The sequence below is a fragment of the Macrobrachium nipponense genome, chromosome 38, assembly GCF_015104395.2.
Source record: "Macrobrachium nipponense isolate FS-2020 chromosome 38, ASM1510439v2, whole genome shotgun sequence".
In the NCBI taxonomy this organism is placed as follows: domain Eukaryota; kingdom Metazoa; phylum Arthropoda; class Malacostraca; order Decapoda; family Palaemonidae; genus Macrobrachium; species Macrobrachium nipponense.
Genome location: NC_061098.1, coordinates 44,548,605 through 44,570,185, shown reverse-complemented (window position 1 = coordinate 44,570,185; position 21,581 = coordinate 44,548,605). Strand labels below are relative to the sequence as shown.

The following is a 21,581-nucleotide window of genomic DNA, read 5'->3' as shown; positions in this document are numbered from 1 at the left end:
TCTGTTATGTAAAACATATCTGTTTAATTCTAAGGCTACGTAACTCCACAAACCATTTTGCCGGATTGGGCTATTAGGATCCATTTACTCTACGAGAGCTTTGATAGATTTGTGTACAATAAAGAATAACCTCTATTATATGTACACACAAACCTATATACATATTTATATGTATAACTGAATCACGAAAGTTAGGAACGTGATAAATCCATAGATAAAGATATATGCCACGAAGGAAAAATAAACGAAGCAGGACCTTCGAGACCTTTTGACGTTAAACGTCCTTTACTGAGCAGAAACAGTTTCTGCTCAGTAAAGGACGTTTAACGTCGAAAGGCCTCGCAGATCCTGCTTCGTTTATTTTTCCTTCGTTGCATATATCTTCACACACACACACTCACACACACACACACACACACACACACACACACACATATATATATACTATATATATATATATATATATATATATATATATATATATATATATATATATATATATGTATTATGTATATAGGTTTGTGTGTACATATAATAGAGGTTATTCTTTAATGTACACAAATCTATCAAAGCTCTCGTAGAGTAAATGGATCCTAATAGCCCAATCCGGCAAAATGGTTTGTGGAGTTACGTAGCCTTAGAATTAAACAGATATGTTTTACATAACAGAAAGTTCGTTCCAGTCCTAAATATTTATGAGGACTTTCCTATTCAGGTTTGAAAAATCACATAAAACTGCAGAATAAAAATTCCATAAGATCCGAAGCAGAATTTAATCTGCAATTGCAATAATTTTTAAAGAGTCAGAGAAATGGTTGTGGTAATTTTCTGTAGCCCGAAAAATAAATGTCGTCATCAACAAGAAAATCATACAAAAAACTTAATGCAATGAGCCCTTTATTCGTTTTTTCTTTATATTTATAAATTTTGAAGATTAATATTTGTTGTTGTCTAAAACTTAAATTTGTACGGAGTGATATTTTCATATGACCTTAAAAGCGCTTGCAAATAAATAGAGAGAGAGAGAGAGAAAGAAAGATAAGAGAGCGAGAGAGAGAGAAGAGGCGCTTTTGTGGATTCCAAGTCTTGTGCGGAACTTATTCATGGGAACTTAGGGCTTAAGAACGCGCGTTCTGAGTGAGCTCTATGGTTACACTTGATCAAGGCTATCAAACTCTTATGTTTCCCAATTAGCATCCAATCAAAGCAATTAATGATGACAGAGCTATTGCTAAAAATAGTCCTGTCTTAATTTTCAAGTGGATTCCTAAAAATCTTCAATTAAAATTGTACCGTGATATTTCAACTTAAATTTTGATTTATTCGCCTCCACAAAACCATGTTACACGAATTCAATAACTAAAATATGCGATAACATAAATTTAAGGTTATTTTATTACACAATGCACATGTAACTTAAGATATGATGTCAAAAGATAGTTATGTACTTTTATTTCCAGATGTTTTTTTCCTTCAGTATTTTTTTTTCAGAAGTTGATCAAAAGTTACTTTAGTTATCATTGTATATAGTAATAGTTTCTGTATTATGGCATATTAAGAAATACATAAAAAGACTCTAACGAAATCATAGTACTGAATAAAGCTCCGAATTTGAAAGTTTTGATAAATTTTACTTTGTTTGCAAATATCATAAAGTAATAAATATTGATAAAAATAAAAAGAAATTTCCTTCAATTCAAAGAGATTTAACCCAGCGAAGAGGAGTCCTCAGTGGCAGTTTTCCATATTGAATTTCAAAACATCAAAAGCTTTGATACCTAAGTTTATGATGTTGATTGAAAGGCGCTACAGTTATTCTCGCAAGTTGGAGAGATCCAGGTCTTAACCGGTAAGGAGTACGAATTGATCCATTATCTGGCAGTTGCAAATTGATCTTTGGAAATTAATGGCGATCAGAGAAGGGGGATTTGTTCCATTTCGTACCTGGAGATTACCCTGGAATACCGATCTAAATTCAGTGACTAATGATGTAGTTTATGCTGAAATCACCGGTGGATTATGTGTAGAGTGGCCTGCTGTCATTGGAAACAAAGAGAGAGAGAGAGAGAGAGAGAGAGAGAGAGAGAGAGAGAGAGATAAAGGCGGTTTCATACATTTGAACTAACAGCTTTTAATTCAATAGCTCAAAATAAGAGAAAGAGAGAGAGAGAGAGAGAGAGATTACGCTTTCATGTAATTAAACTAATAGCTTTTAAATCATGTAGCTCAAAATAAGAGAGAGAGAGAGAGAGAGAGAGAGAGAGATGAAATGACGGCGGTTTCATATATTGTTGAACTAACAGCTTTTAATCCCTGTAGTTCAAAATAAACATTTCCTCGAATTCCCTTCATCATTCATTCCTAGCATGATGAATTTCAGGGAAAAATAATATAAACTTGATTAATAATATAATTATTTATATATTCATTTTCTCCAACAGTATATAATCAATTATTTAAATTTCTTTATTTGTTGCAGAAATCTTGGCGAGAGATGAGCTGGAAGGAGGCGAGAGAAATCCCAGAGAGGAAACACTCATTGATCCTACTGACGGTGAAGGTGAAAGTGACTTCCTTTGAAATACACTGGAATAAACAAAGCGAAAGATAGTTGGACCTTATATAGTAAGACGTAAGACGTATAAGAGACAAAAACAACACGAAGCAGGTAAGGCAGCAGCATCTTTACAAAGAGTTGTGAAGTAGAAGGAATATTGACGGAAACCTTTTATACCGAACACGAATAGATTATAGAGACATCTCTTATTTACACTGCCACCATAATTTACAAACAGAATCAGTGATTATTCACAAGATATATTTAATCGACTGAATGCTGTATCATCTGGTTTTTTGTTTCTTGAAAATAGAGGGTTTCATGAGATATGATGATTGCTGTAATAATGATTCATCATTAATCATGAGAGATTCGTGATTGATTTATGAAAATGTATTAATTCATACAATGATAATGGACATTGGTGTAATGACGAGACGATAAATCTGTTTCCTTCTAGATTAACGATAATTGAATTGTGTGTCAGAGAGAGAGAGAGAGAGAGAGAGAGAGAGAGAGAGAGAGAGAGAGAAGTTATTAATACAGTCTCACAGGGGCTTCAATAACATACAACTCGTCACGAGAAAGAGAGAGAGAGAGAGAGAGAGAGAGAGATTTACAAAAATAACTATCCTAACTAAAGCGATACTTCTAAGAACATTGCTTAAGAAGAACAGAATAGTAATATATATTATTTCAAATATATTCTAATAACGAGAGCTGATGTTAAGCAGTTTCTCAGAACAGCCCCTAGTCAGTTTATTCGTAAAAGATTGAAAGAAAATCATCCAAGTCATTTCAGCAAGTGATTCCTACATAGATTCCTGCGGACTATGTAATGCTGATGTATTTATTTTCCCCAACAAAATCCTTCATGATTGACCATAAATCGTTCAAACTCAAGCAAAATTCCTTCATTGCTTGATCTAGATCAATAATTCTGTCAAGAGCCTCTTGGTTATTTCAATATAATTGATAACCATAAGTATTAGTTACTGGATTTTATGTCAGTTTTAATTTAAAGGATCACCCACAACAGCTTGGGGGATATTATCTCTCAGTCTTAACTATCATATAATATAATTAAATTTTTCTAATTATTAAATAGTTTCTGATTCAACTTTTCTTTTATTTAAAATGTGATCTCTTCTTAACGTATTTCCCATTACACAATAACTAATAATAATAATAATAATAATAATAATAATAATAATAATAATAATAATAATAATAATAATAATAATAATAATAATAATAATAATAGTACAGCCAACTAAGAGGGGAAGACAACCACCCAGAAATTCCTGAAGCCGAACCAAGTAAGAGACTCTGGGAAAACATATGGAGCAATCCGGTATCACACAACAAACATGCAACATGGCTCCAGGAAGTCAAGGAAGAAGAAACAGGGAGAATAAAACAAAGATTCACAGAGATCACGACAGACACAGTCAGACACCAACTAAAGAAAATGAAATCCAAACTGGAAAGCCCCAGGTCCGATGAAGTCCATGGATACTGGCTCAAAACTTCAAGGCCCTACACCCACGAATAGCAGAACAACTCCAGCATTGTATCTCAAATCACCAAGCACCCAAATGGATGACCAACAGCGTAGGAATAACATCCTTAGTACAAAAAGACAAGAGTAAGGGAAATATAGCCAGTAACTACAGGCCTATCACCATGCCTACCAATAATGTGGAAGTTACTAACAGGTATCATCAGTGAAAGGCTATACAACTACCTAGAGGAGACAAACACCACCCCATCCCCCACCAACAGAAAGGCTGCAGACGGAAGTGTAGGGGCACAAAAGACCAACTCCTGATAGACAAAATGGTAATGAAGAACAGTAGGAGAAGGAAAACCAACCTAAGCATGGCATGGATAGACTATAAGAAAGCCTTCGACATGATACCACACACATGGCTAATAGAATGCCTGAAAATATATGGGGCAGAGGAAAATACCATCAGCTTCCTCAAAAATACAATGCGCAACTGGAATACAATACTTACAAGCTCTGGAATAAGACTAGCAGAGGTTAATATCAGGAGAGGGATCTTCCAGGGCGACTCACTGTCCCCACTACTCTTCGGTAGGTAGCCATGATTCCCATGACAAAAGTTACTACAGAAGATGGATGCTGGGTACAAACCTCAAGAAAAGAGGACACAGAATCAACCATCTGATGTTCATGGACGACATCAAGCTGTATGGTAAGAGCATCAAGGAAATAGATACCCTAACTCCAGGACTGGTAAGGATTTTGTATCTGGGGACATCCAGGATGGAGTTTGGAATAGAAAAATGCGCCTTAGTCAACATACAAAAAAGGCAAAGTAACGAGAACTGAAGGGATAAAGCTACCAGATGGGGAGCAACATCAAACACATTGATGAGACAGGATACAAATACCTGGGAATAATGGAAGGAGGAGATATAAAACACCAAGAGATGAAGGACACGATCAGGAAAGAATATATGCAGAGACTCAAGGCGATACTCAAGTCAAAACTCAATGCCGGAAATATGATAAAGCCATAAACCACATGGGCAGTGCCAGTAATCAGATACAGCGCAGGAATAGTGGAATGGACGAAGGCAGAACTCCGCAGCATAGATTCAGAAAAAAAAAAAAAAACCAGGAAACATATGACAATACACAAAGCACTACACCCAAGAGCAAATACAGACAGACTATACATAACACGAAAGGAAGGAGGGAGAGGACTACTAAGTATAGAGGACTGTGTCAATATCGAGAACAGAGCACTGGGGCAATATCTGAAAACCAGTGAAGACGAGTGGCTAAAGAGTGCATGGGAAGAAGGACTAATAAAAGTAGACGAAGACCCAAAAATATACAGAGACAGGAGAATGACAGACAGAACAGAGGACTGGCACAACAAACCAATGCACGGACAATACATGAGACAGACTAAAGAACTAGCCAGCGATGACAATTGGCAATGGCTACAGAGGGGAGAGCTAAAGAAGGAAACTGAAGGAATGATAACAGCGACACAAGATCAGGCCCTAAGAACCAGATATGTTCAAAGAACAATAGACGGAAATAACATCTCTCCCATATGTAGGAAGTGCAATACGAAAAATGAAACCATAAACCACATAGCAAGCGAATGTCCGGCACTTGCACAGAACCAGTACAAAAAGAGGCATGATTCAGTGGCAAAAGCCCTCCACTAGAGCCTGTGCAAGAAACATCAGTTACCTTGCAGTAATAAGTGGTACGAGCACCAACCTGAGGGAGTGATAGAAAACGATCAGGCAAAGATCCTCTGGGACTATGGTATCAGAACGGATAGGGTGATACGTGCAAACAGACCAGACGTGACGTTGATTGACAAAGTCAAGAAGAAAGTATCACTCATTGATGTCGCAATACCATGGGACACCAGAGTTGAAGAGAAGAGAGGAAAAAAATGGATAAGTATCAAGATCTGAAAATAGAAATAAGAAGGATATGGGATATGCCAGTGGAAATCGTACCCATAATCATAGGAGCACTAGGCACGATCCCAAGATCCCTGAAAAGGAATCTAGTAAAACTAGAGGCTGAAGTAGCTCTAGTACTCATGCAGAAGAGTGTGATCCTAGAAACGGCACACATAGTAAGAAAAGTGATGGACTCCTAAGGAGGCAGGATGCAACCCGGAACCCCACACTATAAATACCACCCAGTCGAATTGGAGGACTGTGATAGAGGCCAAAAAAAAAACAAAAAAAAAAAACAAAAAAAAAAAAACAATAATAATAATAATAAAAATAATAATAATAATAATCTAAGGACTATCTTATATCATAACCAAACCTGAAACCAATAGATATTCCCCAAAGGAGTTTTAATTCAGAATAAATGAATGACTGCAATGGTATAAATGTCCCCAAGGTTACAGACATATCAGTCGATAGGAAACTCTGAGATGCATTTGAAAAGAAAGTTCCAAGGTAAACAAAAAGATCAAGAATACCAGATGGTTCATTGTCAAAAGGGTCAAAATCTCAGAGATAATCCAGGATAATCGAAGATCACACAGTCACAAACTAAACCCGACTTAACCATAAGAGAAACGGAAGCTTAGCCATGCAAAGTTCAAAAAACATTTATACAACTAAATATAATAATTTTGTATGGCTAAGCTTCCGTTTCTCATAAAGTTAAGTCTGTTTTATTCTGTGACCATGTGATCTACGATTATCCTGGATTATTATCTCTGATTCTTACCCTTTTAACAATTAACCATCTGGTATTCTTTATCTTTGTGTTTACCTTGTAACTGTGTTTCCAAACCTACATTATTTTGTACGAATTATGATGTTCGAACTAACAATGTTTGTCATTAGCAGTGCATGTTTTGTGAATATTATTTACATTAGTTTCTCATGCTGGGTTTAGTACGTGATCCTTTTAAAAGTATGTGTTTTGATACTGCATTCTCTCTCTCTCTCTCTCTCTCTCTCTCTCTCTCTCTCTCTCTCTCTTCTCATCCTAGCTACGATACACAACATTCAGATTATAATTCTCAGCTGGCTTTTAAGAAGAGACATAATTATCCATATGCCTCTTTTAACGCGGAATTAAAGGCACCAGCACTACTGAGAGAAAGAGAGAGAGAGAGAGAGAGAGAGAGAGAGAGAGAGAGAGAGAGAGAGAGAGAGAGAGAGAGAGAAAGTATCCCACCCTAATATTTCATAGAGTTCCCTCTAAAGTGGGTGAAGAATTTCTCCTAATTTCTCTAGTTGCATTCATTTTACAAAGGTGAACGTTTTGAATTTGTACTCTCCTCTCTCTCTCTCTCTCTCTCTCTCTCTCTCTCTCTCTCTCTCTCTCTCTCTCTCTCTCAGTGAACTAACAACCACATACTTAATTCTCTGTTTCGGCAAAGCAGATATGACAGAAGAGAGTTGAGGCGGTTGGACAGCAAAATAAAAACGCCCAGAGAAAAGATGAGACGAAGGGAAAGGATCTCAAAAGTGAAACTTGGAGAACACCTCAAATTCCACTTAAGAATTACCAGATAGAGAAGTTGGACAGCAAGATAGGAGAGAGACTAAAATAAAAAGATCAAGCTAGGGGTCGAAGGGACACTGTAAACACCATTTAGTAATCCCTACAGTACCCCGCTCATCTACGGGGAGTCCAGCATGTTTAATTCTTTGATAACAGGCTACCATTCCGTTGACTTGCAAGCAGACAAAGACAATTCCTTGTCAAGTAAAAACCTAATTAGATAAATAAACATTCCATTTTGGTCTCTCTCTTGCCTTTGAAATTCTCTTCAGCGATGCCCAAGAGAGGCAATGATCTCGATACTCTCTCTCTCTCTCATCGGGAGCGGTGCCGGATCTAATTAAGGAAGAGACAGCAAGTTCCTCACGAATAGAGTCGCTGTTATATTGTTCGTCTCGGCTGAATTTTCTCTGAGGCTTCAAAACACAGGAAAACTTGCTTTGCTTCACTCCGCTTCTTTTTCCTCTTCTTGACTTTTCTTCTTCTTGCCGAAAACTTTACAGAAATAGGTGAGCTTTTATTAGTTTCAGTTATTGGAAGTCTGCGAGAGATAGAGAGAAAAAAAAAGAGAGGGTGCGGGAATAATAGAAATAAGTACTTCAGAAATAAAATAAAATCAAGTTAATATAAAAAGATTCAGATTATGTATATATATATATATATATATATTATATATATATATATATATATATATATATATATATATATATATATATATATATATATATATATATATATATATATATATATATGTGTGTGTGTGTGTGTGTGTGTGTGTGTGCGTGTGTAATAAATGTTCCAATACCCATCATGCAGTATATATGTAAAAAATAAACGCTACAGGGCTAACAAGGACAACGTACATGGAAGCAATACCATATCATATCCAGTAACAGACAGCAGCGTTTTTTTCAGAATTTAACGTTTGATCATTAACGATTCTAAAATTGTCAAATGTGGCTAGTGAAAATTTTAGAATCGTTAATGATCAAACGACTCGTCCCCTTGTGGAATAGCCAAACCTCTGCTGGCACAATGTACCTCTCTTAGTTTCTATCTTTTATCTCCAGTCTTGACATTGCCGCTGAATAGGTTGGTCCAGCTTTGCCTAACTTTTGATTATTATTGTTTTTTTTTATTTTTTTACTTATTTTAACAGTTTTTTCTCCTGTTTATTTTACGTTTTTTTTTTTAAGTTGTCATTTTAGTTGTCCCTTTTTAATACTTTAAGTTTGTAATCATTGTGCAACTTTTATTTTTAAATTTTAAATTCTTAGCTGTATTGTAATTTTATGTTATCTATTTTTTACAGCCCTCGAAAATGTAATGAAGGTATTACGAAACGTCGGGAATTAATTCACCCATTTAGCAAGTCTTGATGTCCTCCTCCTCATTGCTGAAAATATGCTGTGGCCACCGCTGTTTGGATATATATATATATATATATATATATATATATATATATATATATATATATATATATATATATATATATTATTCATTTACTTAAATCCTTATCATTATAAACACTACCAACGTTTGCAACATGTAATTAAATCGATAAAATATAACATACACAAAAACAAACGTGTTAAGTAAAATATAATGTTGGCGTTATATAAAGTCGAAAGCCGTTTCTTGGAGATGTAACTCACGAATACCTTCCAAAACTCCTTCATTTCTGGCAAATCGGGACTTTGCACATGATCTGGTTACGACTTAAATACTTGATATAAAACTCCCCCAAAGCTAATAACCTATTTTGCATTCTGGGAGAGTTTCATACTTTTCATCTCTCTCTCTCTCTCTCTCTCTCTCTCTCTCTCTCTCTCTCTCTCTCTTATTTATGCTTTTAACGACTTTGGTTTGGTATAATTTTTCCACTGCTGAAAACTTTTTCAACTTCTTACATCCCCCAGAAGAAAAGTCTCGGTTGGATTTCCCGACAGAAAAGAGTTTTTGCATCATTTTGTTCACGTCCTCTTCTTCAAAAGACCTAGGGTTGTTTTCATTCACAGAGTTTTAAGTTGGGGGTCTATAAAGAAAGACTTTTCACGACCACTTATATGTTCACTACAGCGAATTTACACATAAAAAAAATTCATAGAAAGCATCAAAATGGCAAATAAGGTACAGATCAATAAAATGAAAAACAAAATAATTATAGAAAATGAATACATGTTCATGATAATCTTTTGCAGTTTCATTAAGAAAATATATTGCTATCTACATCAAAGACTTGATTAGGATTCCTAATGAACCAGAATAGTACAATATCGAGTAAATCTTTAGTCGTGAAGATAAATTCTCGACTACGATCTTATAATGAAAGAAAATTATTACTTCATTGTTAGCACTGAAGGATTTGGTATTACCTATGGTTTCCTCTCCAACTTTTCTGTTAGTATTTAAATAACACTTAAAGGTATTTTTTTCTTTCCTATACCCTGTATCCGTCAAAGAAGAAAGTAGGAATATTAATGTTGATTATTGACTGGGAAGCAAGGGAGTATCATACATAGTACGTAAGTGTATATTTTACAAAGTCTACTATATACTGCTAGCTTTTGAATATACTTTGAGTAAGTTAAGTATATCTTAGTTTAACCAGACCACTGAGCTGATGAACAGCTCTTCTAGGGCTGTCCCGAAGGATTAGATATCTTTACGTGGCTAGGAGCCAATTGGTGACCTAGCAACGGGACCTACAGCTTATTGTGGGATCAGAACCACACTGTATCGAGAAATTAATTTCTAATCACCAGAAACAAATTCCTCTGATTCCACGTTGGCAGAGCGGAGAATCGAACTTGGGACTACCTCGTCCGACCAGGAAATTTTTACCCCAAGAACATATATCCTACTATGAGATTCAGGGCCTCTGTAACACGGTTTTTTCGCAATAACTTTTTATCTATGCATTTCATAAATATAACGCTTATTCAGAATACATATTATATCAACACATAAATTTTGAGTGTATTCTGCACTACGTAGGTTGAATAAATTTGGTACTTACAATGTAAAAGTGACCTTTTTTGAAGGCGGGCCAACTTACTCAGAGAAAAGGTTTCGAACGCACTCGTTACGTAACTTATGACATCATTTCTTCCCTCTTTCTCGATGGATGATTGGCTATACGTAACGAAGGCTAATCCTCTGGCAACAATGACATACAAATTTAAATACAAGCAAAACAGTACACCTTTATGAAGTCTGGAACCTCTCCACTGATAATTGTCATGATGAACAAACCAACAAAATATGTTAATAAATACAAAAACACTTCGATTATTAGTCTAACTCCCAAAATAAGTTTCCAAAGAAATTACAGTCTACTTTATAGGTCCCAATCAGATTGACAAGATGTAGGGAATAGTTGGTAATTACCAAAAACATAGTAGACAACCTTGATTTGATAACTGCTACATCCAATGTCAAGCAATTTTTATTTATTGGCTATGTACCTATTTACTGAAAAAAATAGCCGGTACCGTATATTGGCTTTAAACCTTCACCAATAATTATCGTCAGAATGGTGACTTCATGAGGCTCCACCCACTTTCGCCTCGTTATAATTCAGGATAACTCTGAAGGCTACCATGGACATTGTTGGATTAGAAAATTTAACTTCTGGCTATAAAAACTAATTTCTCGAGTAGTTGTAAGAAGTGCTAAATGATCCTCAAGGATCCCAGCAGTTGGTCTAAACGTTTAATTCATGTATATTACTGCTATACTGTTGCGGCACTACTGCTACAGTAGTATTTAACTTCTGGCTATAAAAACTAATTTCTCGAGTAGTTGTAAGAAGTGCTAAATGATCCTCAGGGATCCCAGCAGTTGGTCTAAACGTTTAATTCATGTATATTACTGCTATACTGTTGCGGCACTACTGCTACAGTAGTATTACTACGCTAGCACTGTACCCCCCCACACAATCTATGTATCGTTCCGCCATTCATAAAGTCTTTGGGTTTCAGAGCCGATGGAATTTCTGTCTGGTGGATGGGCGGGGCAACATTTCGTAAAAAGGTGTTTGTTTACCTTGCTTACGTAATGAATGTTTTTCGACTCTTGGCTCGTAATCATTGGCCGTGGCGTCGACTAGATCATTTTTACTCTATAAAAATTAAAACTATCGGGTTTAGGTTATTGATAATGCTGACAAAATTTGTGTGTGGTTGTAAGATATACATATGTCAACTTTCAGCTACATCCGATGCTTTGACAAGGAGCAAAGTCCAAAAAACCGTGTTACAGAGACCCTGAATCTCATAGTAGTCAGTATTATAACCATGTAAGAAATTATTTGTTTAAAAAATCACGTGCAGCAATGAATAAAAGATCATATCTTGGTAAATATGTAAACAGCTTGATTGAAAATATTATAGCAAATATTCTATATTATCCCGAACGTGTAGACATGGGCAATAAATTAATCAGATACTATAATACAGCTCAAAAATCATAATTTCATTCACCTCTCTCTCTCTCTCTCTCTTCTCTCTCTCTCTCTCTCTCTCTCTCTCTCTCTCTCTCTCCTCGTTTTCTTACAGCGCTAATGCCTTTCAAGCAAACTACTCCAAAATCAATTGGTTGTTTACATCCCAGTTTCCTCTCTTTCGTTATCAAAACAAAGAACTGCCGGGTTGGAAGTTAACAATGGAGAGACAGAGAATAATAATAATAATAATAACAATAATAATAATAATAATAATAATAATAATAATAATAATAATAATAATAATAATAATAATAATAATAAGCTTTATTTCCAATATTTACATTGGCTATTCTGTATCTTACACAGGATAAAACGTATTTCAATGCATGAGTTACATTTTATACTCCTAGAGAGAGAGAGAGAGAGAGAGAGAGAGAGAGAGAGAGAGAGAGAGAGAGATGGGGGCTTAGAACAACGTTGATTATAAATTTATATTAAATACGATAAGACATACATTCGGCATTTATGAGTTTTCTGCCTTTTAATAATTAATTATTTTTCCTTTTATATCAAATGACCCCTTTCAGGGAATCACGAGTCGATTTTTTATATGTATAAATACACAGGTATTTTTTTGCAATACCAATATGAATATATTAATGAATTGCCTCACAGTTAGTGCTATTGCTTCTACTTTCTCAATTATTAAAAATTAGATTATAATTCCAGTTACCTTGTACACCGAGTTACATTGACTAATAGTAATAGTAATTATAATAATGGAAAAGTAAATCCACAGTAATATGTCTGTTTGATCTTGGTATTTAAAATACAAAGCAGAAAGCTTTCTTCGATGACCTGCACGGTCTCCTTGTCAATCTTGTCAATTCAAAGGTCTAGGCGATTAGCTGGTTTGCCGTTGGAGAATGAGGGGATAACTTCCACATTATTGGTAGGCAGGTGATAGGCTTGTAGTTACTGGCTATATTTCCCTTACTCTTGTCTTTTTGTACTAAGGATGTTCTTCCTGTGGTTATCCATTTCGGCGCATGGTGATTTGTGATACAATGCTGGAGTTGTTCTGCTATCCGTGGGTGTAGAGCCTTGAAGTTTTCGGACTTCATCGGGACCATGGGCATTCCAGTTGGGTATTTTCTTTAGTGTCTGACTGTGTCAGTCGTGATTATTATTATTAATTATTAGTATTATTATTATTTTTTCTAATCTATCACAGTCCTCCAATTCAACTGGGTGTTATTTATAGGGTGGGGTTCCGGGTTGCATCCTGCCTCGTTAGGAGTCCATCACTTTTCTTACTATGTGCGCCGTTTCTAGGATCACACTCTTCTTCGTGAGTCCTGGAGATACTTCAGCCTCTAGTTTTTCCATATTCCTTTTCAGAGATCTTTGATTATGGGTACAATTCCACTGGCATATCTCATATCATTCTTATTTCTATTTTCAGAGCTTCTAGATTTCCCGATGCATTCCCTATGAGGAGGATTACTTCTCATGCAGTGTTTAAGAATCTCATAGAGTTTTTTTCTCGATATGGTTTGCCTCGTACTATTCAGTCTGATTGTGGAACTAATGTAGTAAGTAAGGTATTTCGGGGTAAGTGTGCTGAACTGGCCATTCAGCACCTTACCAGCGTGCTCTATCATCCAGAGAGTCAGAGTGTGGTGGAAAGACTTCACTAGACCCCTAAATGTGTATTAAAGAAATATTGTTATGAGCAAGGAGAAGATTGTGATAAAGGGCTCCCCTTTACTCTCTTTGCCATACAGAATCACCCTAACTCTTCCACAGGCGTCGCTCCCTTCGAGTTGGTATTTGGTCACAAGGTCGTGATCCTCTGGAGATAGTCCATGAGGTGATTGAGTCTGGACGAAGAGGAGAGATGAATGTGGGTGAGTGTGGAAACCTTAAGGAGAAAGCTATCTATGGCTTGGAAGTTTGCAAGAGAGAATTTGGCTTCTTCCCAAGCTGTCGTGAAAATGAATTTTGACATGAAAACAAAGGTACGTTCGTTTGAGCCCGGGGAATTGGTTTTGGTATTAAGTACAGACTCGGACAACTTTCTCAAGCCAAGGTATAAGGGAACTTGGTAAGTTTTGAAAAAGCTGTCTGAGGTAAACTATGAGGTTGAAGCACCCAGGGTCAAAACGAAAGTGCCGGGTATCTCACATAAATAGATTGAAGTCATATACTTCTTGTGGGTAAGGACCCTTTGGTTATTGTTTATGAACCAGTATCTGTGGAAGTAGTAGAGCCTCCTATGGATGATTTTGTAAATTTGGTTGGCCTGGTGTCTTCTAATGCTCTATTTGACAATGTTCAGAACTTAGAAATTTTAAAGGGGGGATAAAGCATCTGGAGACTAACCAGAGAAGTGATAATATAGAATTAATCCTTGCCTTCCCAGAGTTATTTCAGAGTGCGCTAGGACGAACGAGCTTGCTCCAGCATGATGTGGATGTGGGCAGTGCCTCCCCAGTAAAGCAGAGTCCTAATCGATTAAATCCTATGAAGAGGGACATTGTTGATAAGGAAATTAAGTATATGTTGGGGGACGACCTCATTCAACCTTCGGTGAGTCCATGGAGTTCTCCAATTGTCCTCGTCAAGAAACCTAACGGAGAGTTCTGAATGTGTGTGGACTATCGTAAGGTAAATACTTACACTAAAATTGACTCTTTCCCTTTACCTCGTATAGATGATTGTCTCGATCAGATAGGGTCCTCCAAGTTTATCACCAAGTTGGATTTGTTGAAAGGGTACTGGCAGGTTCCCCTGTCTGATAAAGCCTGTGAAATTTCTGCCTTTGTAACTCCCTTGGGTTTTACGAGTGTAAAGTGATGCCCATTGGGATGAAAAATGTTGCTTGCACCATCCAGTGACTAATGAATAGGGTCATTTGTGGCTTGGAAGGGGTGGAAATATATATAGATGATTTAGTGGATCACAGCAACGACTGTCAGGCGCATAGGTAAGGGGCCCAATGGTGACGCAGGGCCCAATGGTGACAAAAAAAAAAAAAAAAAAACGATAATTTTTATACTAGTAATCGTAGGAACATTCTCTAGGTCAGAAAATAAAGGCTGGAGCATGACCTTTTCACTCTGAAAATTGTATGAAAATATATCTACAACTTTTTTTTCGAGGACCGAAAATGTACAGTTTTGACCTTTTCTGTTGTTTTTCTTAGCTAAACGTAAGGATTTTACTTTCTACATTTGCTTGCATCAAGACCATGTGTGGTAATTTTTGTTAACATTTGTTATTTCAGGGTACTCTAAGGTGGTTGGAGATGATGTCCAGAGAATATTAAGACCAATGAGTGATTAGTCTGGGTGTGGCTGAGGGAAAACTAAGTGCGTCACCATAGGGCCACCAAATCGTGGTGGCCTAGTGGTGACGCACATTTTCAAAACAGCTGTACGAAGGTCTAATACACACCAACATGAAGAACAATATTAGACCTTTCAAACATAGGACAGAGAACTCAGAATCACTTACCATAGATGAGCAATCAATCCTTGAACATGGGGCATTTGGGGCCCTATGGTGACGCAGTGAGCTGGCCATATGGTGACGCGCGTCACCACTAGGCCATGCGCACTGCGTCACCATAGGGCACCACTTTAGAAATGATTATTTCATGTCTAGTTTTCTTTACAGATTATAAATTAAGTGTTAACAGGAACAAAAAGTAAATATTATTAAAAGGAAATTACCCAAGTTCAGTTAAAATGGATAAAAATACTGTTAAAAGTCGGCTCTTCCCAAGAAGCCAATATACTCAGAAAGACATAGATGATGCTTTGGAAGAAATTAACACGTGGGTAAAATATGAAAACTATTGTATTTTTTCCTTATAATGAAATTTGCATGTTGAAAATAATGAAAAAAATTACCTAGCATAACTCCTCTCTCTCTCTCTCTCTCTCTCTCCTCTCCTAATCTTTACAATTGTTTCAGGTATGGGCTGTCAATAAGGGCTACTGCAAAGAAATATAATATCCCTGAGGCCACACTTCGGCACAAACATACTGGCCGGACTCCTGTCAGCAAGAAAATGGGGCCTAAATCTCTATTGACAGAAGCTGAAGAGGCAGTGCTAATGGCTTACATCAAAGGATCTATAAGGAGAGCACAACCCGTCACTAGACAAAATGTTCTTGATGCGGTAACTAGCATTCTGGAGAATGCACAGGAGAAGGCCTTCCTCATTTGATGCTGCTCCAAAGAGGAAATGGTGGCGGCTTTTCCGGAAGAGACACCCTGAAGTTGCCATCCGCACCCCTGAAACCTTGACCACCTCTCGCCATAACATCAGTGAGACAGTGATCAGGCAATGGTTTGCTGAAGCAAATACTTATTTTTCTGAGGAAGAGTTATTAGAAGCATTACATGATCCTTCACACAATTTTAATATTGATGAATCAGGGTTTTCCCTGTCACCAAAACATGGGAAAGTTTTGGCTATCAAGGGGGAAAAAAATGTTTTCGAAGTTAGTGGTCCTAATTACAAGGCCAACATATCTGTGCTAGCAACTGTAAGTGCAGATGGGAGAGTTCCGCCTCCCATGATAATTTATCCAAGAAAACGGATAAGTTATCAAATGGCGGAACAGTTTCCAGAAGACCTGCTATGTGCTGTGGGGAAGAGCGAAAAGGGGTACATAAACTTTGAAAACTTGTATGAATATCTGTGCAACACGTTCAATGATTGGCTAACTGAAAATGATGTCCAACGGCCAGTCATTGTGTGGACGGATTGGCATGAAACCCGAAACAATTTCTATTTGGCCTCTTCCCTAAAGAGTATGAACATTATCCTGTACGGACTACCACCTAATACCACCCACATCATGCAACCCTTGGATGTGGCTGTGTTTGGCCCACTTAAAAAGAACTGGACCAAAGGGGCCAAGGAGTTCGAAAGGAAAAACCCAGATGACATGATAACGCAAGTGAATTTTGCTAAAGTGTTTCTGCCCATCTACTATGACTCTGTATCAGCAGCAAATATAAAGTCAGGCTTTTCAAAGTGTGGACTAGTTCCCTTTGATGCAGATAAACCTGACTACAGCAAACTTCGTAGTGCAGCTGCTGTGCATGAGGAACCTTCAACATTATTTGAAGCCATAGACCTCGGTAAGCATATAGCCCATTAAGTATTGCACATTCAAAATTTATTGTTTTTTTTATCACAAAATTATAGGGTATTGCTTTTACATAATATAGGCCTACTTAATTTCCCATTTTTATTGCACTGCTATTTATCTAATATAATTTTCTGTACTCAATTACAGGTGGATTCACAGAGCAGTCATGTCAGACTGATTTTCATATGACAACACATCGAGGTGCCCAAACTTCAGGTCGCATGTTTGAGACTGCATGCATCAGCTACCTCATACAGTGTGGATACTCTATTCTGCCACCTGAAAGCACTACATCACAGATGGAGAAACTAAAAGGTCCCAAGAAATCTTGGGATGATCTCGTGCTTGATCAACATCCTGCACGAGAGTTCATTGCTTCAAGATCCATACCCAGCCCAAATCCTTCTGTTTCGAGGTCATCATCTCGAGGGTCATCCAGGACAAACACACCATTGCCATTCTTGTCTTCTCCACCATCAACTTCATATGCTACACCTGAACCGCAAGTGACACCTGTGCTTCAAAGGGCCCCAACAAAAACTACCCCATCAACATTGAGTAGTGCCTTTAAGACATTTAATTTCTATCCTGAGAGGAGGCAGGGCCAAGGTCCAAAGAGACCCCGCAATGAAATGGACAGGACTTTTGCCATTACATCTGATAAAGCCATTCGAGCTCTCAAAATGCAGATGGAGGAGAGAAAAGCAAAAATTCAAAAGAAAGGCATCAGAGGAAGGAGAACTGGTAGGATTAAGAAGGTGCCTCCTAAACCTGCATCATCCTCAGACAGTGAGAACTCGGATGTCCCTCTGCCACTATCAGTAGATTCATCAGATGATGATATTGATTTGGAACAAGACCCACACAGCCTTTGTATAAAGGTGAGCTTAAATCTATTACTGTACTTCTAAGTGCTTCTAAATAGAACTCTGTGATTATCATATATCATTACTAATAAAGAAACAAAACTAACTAGGCCAGGCAAATGTAACTTTCTTTTTTCAAATAGCCTATCACTGACAGAACCGTAACTATTTCTTTTTTCAGGTACCAATGACAGAACCGGAAGTGGATTCATGGGTTGGTGTCAAGGTGGAGAAGGTAGCTACCAGCACAAAAGGGAGGAAGCACAAGCCTTTTGAAATTTATATTGGAAGGGTAAGTAATCTCATAAATTTGACCTAAGTCTTCACTTTGATTTTGAGTCTAACCTAGGTTATTTTGAAAACTAGACACATAGCCTAGCCTATTTAGGGTGAAAATAACTAAAGAATGACAAATTTATCCTTAGGTGAAAGATGTCCAGGAGCAGGGCCTTGCAGTTACGTTCCTCAAGGAGGTATCCCCAGGGTTTTATGTCTACCCTGACATAGAGGATATCTCTTTCCCTGTGCATAGAAGGGAGGTCGTGGAGCTACAGGAGCCACAGGCAGCGACAATCCAAAGAAAATATGGGTTCAAGTTCAACAGTAGCATCAAATCGGCAATAGTGTCAGTCCTCAATAGATAGAATAGGCTAATTTTGCTCACATACACTCAGGGAAGTAGCTAATAAGCATTATTTCTTCAAGTTTAATGGTTTAACATATGTCTAATTAATTTCGATGTTAGTAGTCAATCATGTGCTTCATTTCATCGAGTAATGTATGAAAATATTCAAATTTTTTGGTTGTGTTAATGATGTAACTTAATTTTTAGTTAATTTGCTGATTTAGTAATATTTTTTGTATTTGATTTACTTATTAAATGTTATTCTTTCATTCTATGTGCCTCATTTCTTCCTTATTTAATACAGGTGCAATGTACATGCAATTGAAAAAATTGCGTCACCATTGGGCCGAGGTGGGCGTCAGCATAGGAACATGCGTATAGTTGACGCACCGACTTCGGCCGCCAATAACTCAAAAACTATAAATGATAAATCAAATTTGATTAAAACACATGAAAATATAATCATCTGTGAATAAAACAAGACCCAGAACTTGAAAAAATATGAAAAAGCAAGAGAGCTGTAAGCGATGGAATGAAAAAATCCAGGGAAAATGCGTCACCATTGGGCCCCTTACCTATGGTAAGGTTAAAGAAGGTATCTGAAGCCTTGAGAACCACCGGTCTTGTTGTGAACTTTGGTAAATGTGAGTTTGGCAAGGCCAGGGTATGCTATTTGAGCCATGAAGTGGGTTTGGGTTCGGTAGCCCCTAAACAAGCTAATATAGAGACCATTGTAAATTTGAAGAGACAGTGCAATGTCAGAGAGGTTTGGAGAGTCCTGGGTATGATGGGGTATTACCGTAGGTTCCTCCGGAACTTCTCAGACATTGCTCAGCCGCTTACTAAACTATTGGAAAAATGTTGGAAATTTGAGTGGTCACCTCAGTGTGAGGAGTTTTTCATAAAGCTTAGGTTGATGTTGGTGTCCAACCCTGTTCTAATGTCTCCTAATTTTCAGAAACCATTTATTATTGCTGAGGACGCTAGTGACATTGGAATTGAAGGGGTCCTCTTTCATAGAGATAAGGCTGGAGAGATTCGGCCCATATCTCATTTTAGTAAAAACTTTCAGCGGCCTACAGCAAATACTCTACTATTGAAAAGGAGGCCTTGGCACTGGTTCGTATGTTATTCCACTTTAAGCCCTATGTAACCAACTTTTCTTATCCCATAGAGATTTTTTGGACTGACCATAATCCCCTTGTCTTCATTGAACGGATGAAGGGTTCCAATCAGAGGATTTTGCATTGGTCCCTACTGTTACAGGAGTTCACGCTGGTAATAAAACATATTAAAGGTTCTGATAACCGTATTCCAGATGCTCTCTCTCAGATGTAGTCGTGAGTTTTTCCTCTGCTCCCATCGCCCTTCTCGTTTTTCTTCCTTGGGTTGTATAAAGAAACTTCTTTGATGTTAAGTGTGTTCTACGAGTGATTGTGTGTATGAGTATTCAGCCTTAGCTTAGTTTGTGGTAGACCTGAACTTTATTAGGACTTTGGTAGTTAGTATTTCTTAGCCTTTGTAGACTCTCCCTGTTGGATTATAGGAGGGTTTTTAGCAGTATGCTTATGGAATTGTGGGGACATTCTAATCTGGGGTTCCCGGTTGCCCATTTTGGTAAGTTTACTTTAAGCAACTATGATTTTTTTTTTTTATTCTGTATATTATGTTATTATTTTGCTGAGTATCTATTTCCAGAGATCTGGAATAGTTCTTTTGTCCTGATTTTTGTACATGTGTATTGATAAATTGGAAATATGTTTTGATATTTCCTTTTCAGCATTTTTGCTTAGGTTAAAAAAAATGTATTCTATGTGAATAATTTTGTTTTGTTTTGGGGGAGAAAGGTATTACATAAACATAGTTTCTTTTTTGTTATTTCTTTATTTATAGAGTTTAAATCAGCCTTGTTTCCTTTAAGTTTCTTTTGCTTAAGCAGCCAAATGCTTGTTAATTAATGTAAGGGTTTTTGTGTTATTGAGCTCCTACTCCTCCCTTGTTTATTTCTGTGAACTATTGTTCTATCCATTGTTTTGTGATTTATTTTTGAGCTACGGTGGAAGGTTCGTAGGTGTACTGTGAATGTTGATGGTCAGCCCGTGCAAGTTCATTTGCAGACCATCCCCTTGAGCAGCTTTCGCTTTTGGATAGGGGGACGTCCTCTTGGCAGTGTATTTTGAAAACGGCACTGTTGGAATCTTTCCTCTCGACTGTCCGTAGGTGCCTTAGTCACCTGCGACTGTGGTACTGTTGGATCACGGCTCTTCATTCACATGCGACCTTAGTTCCACTTTACCCGGTTCCGCAGAATCGTATAATATTTGCGACTTCTCCTATTACCCCTTATTCCTGTCGGAGGAGCCCACGGGAAATTACTGATTTTGGATTCACCTGCCACTTCTGCCTTCGTCCTACTGCTATTCCTCGGGGATATGTGTGAGCACTGGCTTGTAAGGAGAAACGTAGGGAGGCAGTCGTCAGGTAAGACAGTATAGCTGTTATTTCCTTCGAGGAGTCTTATACCCCTGTTGTCCTGGTGATTGTGTCCATCCCTTTGGTAGAAGGTTGGTGCTTGCTATGGATTTCTAGTTCAGCCCGACTTCAGTTGTTCATCCACGATATAAGGATTAGATGCTGCCAATCTGCATGCAGTACATATTTTATAAATATCTACATTGTCATAGTTTCAACTTATGTGCATATTGTAAGTTTATTGTTGCCCTTGTTATTTATTGTAAAATATTTGTGGATAGTAATCCATATCTTTAGTTGTGTATGGTTAGGTAGGTAAATTTGAAGTTTTCTTAGTTTTTATATCTTTCACTTCATTCAGCCTTTTGTTTTCAATGATAGTTTTGGCTGGCATATGTTTGGATC

The 21,581-nt window shown here is 37.2% G+C and overlaps 1 protein-coding gene across 1 annotated transcript; it reads left to right on the top strand.

The window, feature by feature from the left end:
• The first annotated feature begins 15,075 nt into the window (after window positions 1-15,075).
• On the top strand, window positions 15,076-18,894 carry LOC135209721 (uncharacterized). Its single transcript, XM_064242484.1, has 5 exons — window positions 15,076-15,883; window positions 16,024-17,202; window positions 17,361-18,094; window positions 18,261-18,371; window positions 18,505-18,894. Exons 2-5 carry the CDS (start codon window positions 16,251-16,253, stop codon window positions 18,721-18,723), a joined length of 2,016 nt encoding a protein of 671 aa, XP_064098554.1. The 5' UTR covers window positions 15,076-15,883; window positions 16,024-16,250; the 3' UTR covers window positions 18,724-18,894.
• The last annotated feature ends 2,687 nt before the right edge of the window (window positions 18,895-21,581 follow it).